At 47.7% G+C, this 8,218-nt stretch overlaps 1 protein-coding gene across 1 annotated transcript in view; it reads left to right on the plus strand.

Annotated features, from left to right (window-relative positions):
* ctnna2 (catenin (cadherin-associated protein), alpha 2) overlaps positions 1-8,218 on the plus strand; it is a 422,651-nt gene that overhangs the window by 17,638 nt on the left and 396,795 nt on the right. The window contains exon 2 of the mRNA XM_076293983.1: positions 7,351-7,457. Coding sequence (XP_076150098.1) covers positions 7,356-7,457 — 102 coding nt within the window. The 5' untranslated portion in view covers positions 7,351-7,355. The remainder of the gene's footprint in view (positions 1-7,350; positions 7,458-8,218) is intronic.

The raw sequence follows: 8,218 nt of genomic DNA on the forward strand, positions 1-8,218 counted from the left end.
GAGGTCAGTGTATGTCTGCTTGTGTATTGTTATGATTTAATGTGTGTGTCTGTGTGTGTGTGTGTGTGTATGTGTGAATGTGTTTGCGTGTGTATTTGTGTTTGTGTGTGTTCGTGTGTGTATGTGTGTATTAGTGTGTGTATGTGTTTGTGTGTTTGTTTGTGTGTGTGTGTGTGAGTGTGTGTGTGTGTCTGTGTGTGTGTGTGTGTGTGTGTGTGTGTGTGTGTCAGCAGCTCTGGAGCCAAATTGAAAAGCGCCGGCTGTTTTCTCTCTCGCAACAGCAGCTTTTGTGGATCCGGTGCATTTCACTGACAGCTTCTCTGACGTGTTCCAGAAAACTCCACTGCGCTCACTGATGGCACTGTGCGCTTGTTTACCATTGGCACCACCACTCTCCTTTCTCTTCTCTTCCCCTTCCCCCCTGTATCTCTACCTCTCTCTCCCTCTCTCTGTCTTTCTCTCTCTCTCTCTCTCACAGTCATCATGCAACCCCTCACTCATTACTATGCATCACTGATTTGCTCGCTTTCCAAAAGAGAGAGTGAATGGAACAAAATGGAAACAGCAAACTCTTGAAATCCACTCCAGAGTGTGGATAAGGAAATGGAGGGAGGAGGAGGAAGAGGAGGATGAGGAGGAAGAAAGAAAGGGATAGAAAATAGAGAAGAAAGAGAGTTGGCCCTGTTCAATGGGAGCAAGAGCTTAAGAGGCGAGGGAACGATCTGTTCCGTGTCACCCCGACCTCTCACTCCATCGGCTCCGGGCCCTGGCACAGCCTTGCCAAATTCAACATGCCGACCGGACCGACCAGTCCTGTGCCCTGTCCACGCAGCAGGACAACCTGGAGGAAGAGGACGGTGTGGAAGAGCAGGCGGGGCAGGAGAGGAGAGGAGCGGAGCGGAAAGAAGCAGAGCGGAGAGGAGGGGGGAAAAGAGGAAGATGGCGGGCTAGTTTGTGACGGAGGAGTGTGGCGGAGGAGGAGTGACAAAAGTGAGCAGCTCCAGCACTGTGCTCTTCCCTCTTAATCTGAGGCCTAATCCAGAGCGCCCGGGGCCCGCGGAGCCATGGAGGGCCATTGCAGCGCCGCTGGGGCTGGGGGTGTGCAATGCTTTTGATTGAAGATGCGCTTTGAATGAAAAATGGGCCATCTTTTTTTGGGGCTTTAAAAGGAGGATTTATTTTCTCTCGTCAAGCACTCTCGTTTTAGAAAAAAAAAAAGTGAAAGGAACTCTTATGCACACACACTAACACACACATGGATGAGAGAGGGAGAAATATGCTCTCTCTCACGCACACACACACACTCAGACATACACAGTCTCTCAAACACACATACACAAACACACACACACACACACACACATCCACACACACACACATACTAATAAAGCAAGTTTGATTAGAAATAGAGAGAGGAAGCAAGAGCAAAGGAGGGAGGAGGGAGTAGACCCAATATGGCCTCACAGATTAACTATAAAGTTAAAAGTTGAACTTCAACTTGACTGGTATTTACAAGACATTTCAGACTTGCAGAGGCGGATTCAGGAATCAAACCTGGGATGACCAATGGTCTGGCTGTTGTTACTAGGGATCGACCGATATGGTTTTTTCAGGGCCGATACCGATATCAATTATTACCAAAACAGGAGGCCGATAACCGATATGTAAAACCGATATCAAAAAGGGGGGTAGATAGTAAAGGCGATATGCTGCAAAAATTTCATTCAAAAGCATTTAATAATGCAAACTTTTCTTTCTTCTTTTGATACACAATTGTCCATCAACTTGCATCACTTTTCAAGTCTTTTCTGACAGTCCGTTTCAAAAAGGAGCAATTAGACTTTTTGACGTTCGCTATCGCATAATTTAGGACTTGTCTGTACTATGTCCGCCGAGGTGTCCCGTTATTCACAATTAACGGACGAGGCGGAGGCAGAGAGCTCCCGACGCGCAACACCCGAGTTTGTAGGCTAAACAGCATACACTAACGTGCATCAATCGGGAATTTGCTAAATGAAGGAAGTGGGTGCTTTACTTATTGATCCGGATCAGAGACAATAGCTTACAAAGTGGTGTTTTTGTAACTTCAGTGTAGATGGTTGTGATTTATTGCAACTTCAGCAATGTAGGCTACCTCCCTTACCTTCAAAAAGTAGCTCCGTACAGCTGAAGCCCAGTCTACAGTCTGCCTCAGTGAGAATCATAAACTTTCTCTGTGTTCAGTCTTCGATCCTGATTGGCTGCATTCGTGCTAACTATCAAAAATCAGACGGTGTAGTGGGCGGGACAATGCTCTTGACCACAGAGTAGCAAATGCAGGGAGTGAGAGACGCTTTACAGACAAAGTAGCGCGTTTTGTTCTTTATCCATTTCAATATCGGCTTATCGGTGGAAAAAATGACCGATGCCGATTATTATAAAAATGCTAAATATCGGCCCTAATAATCGGCCAGGCCGATAATTGGTCGACCCCTAGTTGTTACCGAGGCAATATCACAGTCACACACACACACACACACACACACACACACACACACACACACACACTCACACAGGTCTCTGAGTTAGGACTGATGACTCCTGGTCTGCAGGATGCTTGTGTGTGTGTGTGTATGTGTGTGTGTGTGTGTGAGAGTGTTAGTGTCTGTATGTGTGTGTCAGTGTATGTGTGTGTGAGTAAGTGTGTGTGTGTGTGTGTGAGAGAGAGATAAAGAGAGAGAGAGAGAGAGGGAGTGTGTGTGTTTTGTGTGATATGTGTGGTTGAGAGATGTAATGTGTCTGCATGAGTGTGTGTTTTTCGTGTGCCCCTCCCTCTGTGTGCGTTTGGGGAGTTCTAATGAAGTCGCAGGTCTTGCTTAATGTGTATAAGACTGCCTGTCTGTGGCTAATTCCTACATTAGCGCCTCTCATTTGCATTTCATTACCTACCTTGGTGGCTGTGCGGTGGGCCACCAGCTCCAAACCAGAGGACTTGGCCCAGAGAAGGCCTCACTCTTTGGCCCGGATAAGACCCCACTCTTTGGCCCGGATAAGACCCCACTCTTTGGCCCGGATGTGGCATAGATGTGGTGGGTCGTGTGTGTGTGTGTGCGCGTGCGTGAATCTGTGCCTGTGAATGTGCTGAAGAGTATTTGACTGCTGTTCCATCTGATCCAAGTGAATAGAGTAGGTGTATGTATGTGCATTGTCTATTGTGCATTATGTGCAAACACACACACACACACACACACACACACTAAACAGTCCTGAATATAAACAGTATAGCAGTATTCCCATATGCACATGACGACACACATGGGGCAAATATGGATGGCAGGAGCCATAATAGTTTGAGGAACGACATGACAAGCTCATCTGATGACATGGACAACTGTGAATACAGTTTTGCTGGCGCAGTGCAGTTGCTGACATTACTGCGAATCTTGCCTGCCAACAATGATCCATTTCACATCAGCGGCGTCGTACCAGTGGCGGTGAAGAGAAAGAGAGAGAGAGGGAGAGAGAGCGAGCGAGCGAGCGAGAGAGAGAGAGAGAGAGAGACTCTGCGAGCATAGGCAGTGCCCATTTAGACTTCATAGAGACAAATTTAGCCTGCATTATCACCACTGCTTTAATCACGGGAGCTGCCTGGCACAAAAAGCAACATAATTATCGCTCCATTTCGAATCCTGAGGAGAAGTGACGTGCTTCCACCAACAATGGGTCTTTATGACACTATGATACCAGGAAGCCACTATCATCCACCACATCCGTTTCTACAGGAGGAGGGGGCAGAGAGAAGAATGGAGGCCCAAGGAACCATCAGAGATGGGGAAGATTTTATTTCTGCAGAAACAGATAAGGACAGGAGGCCACATCAGCAAAACAGTCCTCCATAACAACAGACCAGGGGACGGATGGCCCAGACAAAGAGCTTCCTTGTATTCACTCTCGGACATTAATTATTGTCGAATGCCTCGGAGATAGCATTCTGCTAGACTGACAAAATGGTTTGATAATAGTGCAGGGCATGTTTATGACACAGCGTGGCTCATCCGTGGATTGCGGTGACGTGCTGCCATTTGCGTCTCATCAGTCAGCGAAGCGAAGCGTGGTGCGGCGCGGCAGATGTCTGGCTGGTACTGAGCGCGCTCGCACTAAGTCAGTTCAATTGCACAGTGCCCCCGAGTCAAGTGCATCTTAGTCCCCGGCCTAATGAACTAGCCGCGGCTGTAAACATATATCATCAGAGACGCTCGTTCCCGCAAATGTCACCAAATGTCAAGAAATGTCAGAGGGAGAGTCAGATTGATCAGCGACAGGTTGGCCATTTTCACGGCGGCGTGTCATTTCCTCCCGGGGGCTTCCTGTGTCACGGGCCATAAAGCCCGTGACGGAGCAGATGGTGGTAGTGGGGGGTTGGTGTGTGTGTGTGTGTGTGTGTGGGGGGGGGGTGAGTGAGAGGCGAGATGATGTATCTACGCCACCGTAGAGCAGGTAGAGGATCAACACTTCATCCTCAGCACGGTCGCCTACTATACTGCACCAGCCTGAGCCACACAAGATCCCCCAGTGGGGACGAGGTTTATGGCGACGAGTGTTTGGGGGGGGGGGGGGATGTGGGGGGGAGGCTTCGGGTGAGTGTTTAGTGTCAGTGGCCTCTCCTGTTTGTGATCATCCTAGCAAAGGTGAGAGCCTTGTGAGAAACTTTAAGCAGAGTCCTGTATCAGTATGTGTGTCTGTCAGGGAAATTGTGCTGATTATGAAGCGACTGTTCCAAATGATTTGCCCTTAAAAGACTGGTGCTAGCTTAGCCCACCATTAGGGTGGTAAACATCACAATGCAAAATGTATACAGTATTTTTGGTACCAAATGAAATACCGTAAGAGTGAATTAATAGTTCTAAAAATGTAGCACAACAGACACTGAAGTGAAATTTGAGACAGCATAGGCATATGGGTAAGTGAGGATACATGAAGTAAGAACAGCAGTGTTTAAGCAAGGTTAACACTTAAACTTGGTTAATTATCAGTGAGTATTTCTTATCCTGCTTTATACTGCTCGCCCAGCTCTTTCTATTGCAGCACACTAACTGTCTAATGGCTATGAGGGCTGGGAACACAGCTCGCTATGGACCGAACCATCAGTGTGTGTGTGTGTGTGTGTGTGTGTGTGTGTGTGTGTGTGTGTGTGTGTGTGTGTGTTTATCAGTGGGAGGAGGAAAATAAGTACTGATAAGTCCTCTTGGTCTTCTGAGTAAGTGAGCTCCATCTACTCTCTCTCATTGATCTCTCCTCTTAATGGGTGCAGCTGGGATGTTAAAAGCCAGCAGCTACAGTAGCAGCAGCAGCAGCAGCAGCGTATTTGACGGGGCGTGGGGTGGGGGTGGTGTGTGTGTGTGTGTGGGGGGTGAGGGAGGCGTGGGGTGCTGCTCCGCTCCACTCTGCCTGAGTGTGACTCGTGTTTGTGTGAAGAGCCTCCACTTGCTATCGTTTGTTGTTCCTTTGTGCCCTTATCTGCTCCTGCAGCACCTGGTCTTTGTAACTGTCATCACTGCTCTCGTTTCTCAGCTGTGGTGGGGGAGTGCAAATCGCCGTGATAGCACACTGAGCACAACTTTGGTCAACAGCTACTGCATCAGAATGCGAAAGTGGTGTGTTAAAATTCATGCCAATTTATTTGCTTTTGGATTTCAGAATGTTCCTCTTGCTGAAGTCCTTCAGAATGTTGAAATATGATGAAGTACACTAGCTGTGACTGTATAATGATGGCTTATCTGCGCGTAAGAATGGAGGATTTATTTGGTTCGTCTATCGAACCCCTCGTTTCCTCTCCAGCCTGTCTGCCTGAGTTTGTGCAGTGGGGTTGCTGCTCATCCTCCCTGCTCCGCTCCCTGCTCCCCTCTCTATCTTCAGATGGAGGTGGCTGGCTTTCTTGTGTACTTTCCTGGGAGTACCTCCACAGGATGCAGAGCCTTAATCACAGAGCACCTGCATGCATTAGCCCTGTTCAAAGCCCCCATTTGAATCCGCAATCCCCCCCCCCTCCATCTCTCCACACACACACACACACACACACACACACACACACACACACACACACACACACACACGCATCACAGGCTCTCTGCAGTAACTCTGACTGACTGGAGAAGTGATGAGAGGGAGAGAGAGAGAGAGAGAGAGAAAGCAAGCAGGAGAGAGGGAGAGAAATAGAAAGAGAGGGAGAGAGAGAGAGAGACAGAGAGAGAGAAAGCAAGCAGGAGAGAGGGAGAGAAATAGAAAGAGAGGGAGAGAGAGAGAGAGAGAAAGGGAGAGGGGAATGCATTTAATCTCTCTTTATATTTTGCTTTGAAAAGAGGCAGACATTCCTCTTATGAAGAAGACATATATATGAGGAATGTCTTCCATATAGATATATGCACAGGCGAGGTACCTCCAGATGCATTCTCCTGCACTACAGATCCCACTGAGATGAAGAGCCAAGAGTGCTGGTGGAGGAGATATGATGACAGGCTGTGGCTGTGTGCTGTCATTCCTGACCGCTCTCACACACGCTCGGGCCATTTGGACACTCTGGCCAGATGTGTTTCTCCTCCCCCATCCTGTCCCCAACATGCCCATCACGCGCAACTCAGCAGGTCTGAGGTCTGGTTGACACGTATCCTAACAGCTGTGCAACTGAATGTTGTAAAGAAAGAGCTATTTATTCACAACCAACATTTTGCAATCAGCCTTTATTAGGATTCAATGCTTCATGATTCAGACGTTTTACCACTGAATGTTGCAGCCAGAATGTGAGAAATGCGGTATTCACATCTAGTCATGTGTTGAGACAGACAAGACTTTCATGCTCATTGATGCATGGGAGAAATGTGTGGAGGTTCTAGTGTTGCATGGGAGAAATGTGTGGAGGTTCTAGTGTTGTATGGGAGAAATGTATGGAGGTTCTAATGTTGCATGGGAGAAATGTGTGGAGGTTCTAGTGTTGCATGGGAGAAATGTGTGGAGGTTCTAGTGTTGTGTGGGATAAATGTGTGGTGGTTCTACACATGGTGTTGATCTACATTTTTTCAGTCAGTGTTTCCTACTTGATTATGTTCTGTACAAAGCGTATGACGTGATGTTTCTGTCCATTTATGGAAGTGGTCTTTCCTCCATTGAAAAACAACTAACTCTTCTCTCCTGTATATTACAACATTAGCTTAATGCCCTCTAATCTCCCTCACCAAGTGTGTGAAGTGCCTAAACCACAAGGATAGCATACTGTATTACTCAGCAACTCTGAACATCTCTCTCTCTCTCTCTCTCTCCCTCTGCCTCTCGCTATATCTTTCTCTCTGACACCGTTCCTCTTCTCCTCCTCTACAGCAACCATGACCAGTGCTACGTCCCCCATCTTGCTGAAATGGGACCCTAAGAGTCTGGAGATCCGCACCCTGACGGTGGAGAGGCTGCTGGAGCCGCTGGTCACACAGGTAAGCGCCTGCGGATATGTGTGTGTGTGTCTCTTCACGTGGCCAGTCCTGCCAGAGGCCAGGGAGTCTCTTTTCCGGTCGGTGGTCATCTCTGATCTCACTGTTGACTGTCTGTGTGAAACATGAGAACCACAGAGAGTCAGCTGTCACTGATGTGGGCCTCAGAAATCAGGCCTTAAAGGAGAACTCCGACCAATTTTTACTTAGATCTCTGTTTCTCAAGGCCACCGACTACTTTCGGCAAAAAAAAACATTTTCAAAAATCATGCCCCCAGAGTGTGGCACAGTAGCTGCCTGGCTACTCTAGCTGTTGGCTGCAGCAACTCAAGCTAGGTAGCATGTTTTTTTTTTCATACCGACAGTACTCAGTGGTCTCAAGAAACAGAGATCTATGTGATAAATTGCCGGAGTTTTCCTTAAATGTGCCTGTGCTTTCAGGCCCTTGGGGCTGTTGGTGTTGTGAAGTGGTTAGGTCAGATTGGCATCATAAAAGTGCTGTCGCAAAGCGCTGCCTACTGCGCTGCCTACTGTGTTGTTTATCTTGTACGTTATTGGTTCTCATTGGGGGTATGAGGGTGTTGGATTTGACACAGGTGGTCTGCTCCTACTACTCCATTTTGTATTTCTGTAACATCTTGGGGATGTTGGGCAACGAAATCAGATTGATTAAAAATGTGTCATGGATACGATGTAACACAGTGTGCAATGAGACTCCGTGCACCGTTTTGAGTAGACTACACTTCGATGGCTTCGGGGCTACA

This window comes from Alosa pseudoharengus, unplaced genomic scaffold (assembly GCF_046254945.1).
Source record: "Alosa pseudoharengus isolate Yale_2024_CS ecotype anadromous, Long Island Sound unplaced genomic scaffold, YU_APseudo_1.1 YU_APseudo_1.1_scf_2, whole genome shotgun sequence".
Classification (NCBI taxonomy): Eukaryota; Metazoa; Chordata; class Actinopteri; order Clupeiformes; family Clupeidae; genus Alosa; species Alosa pseudoharengus.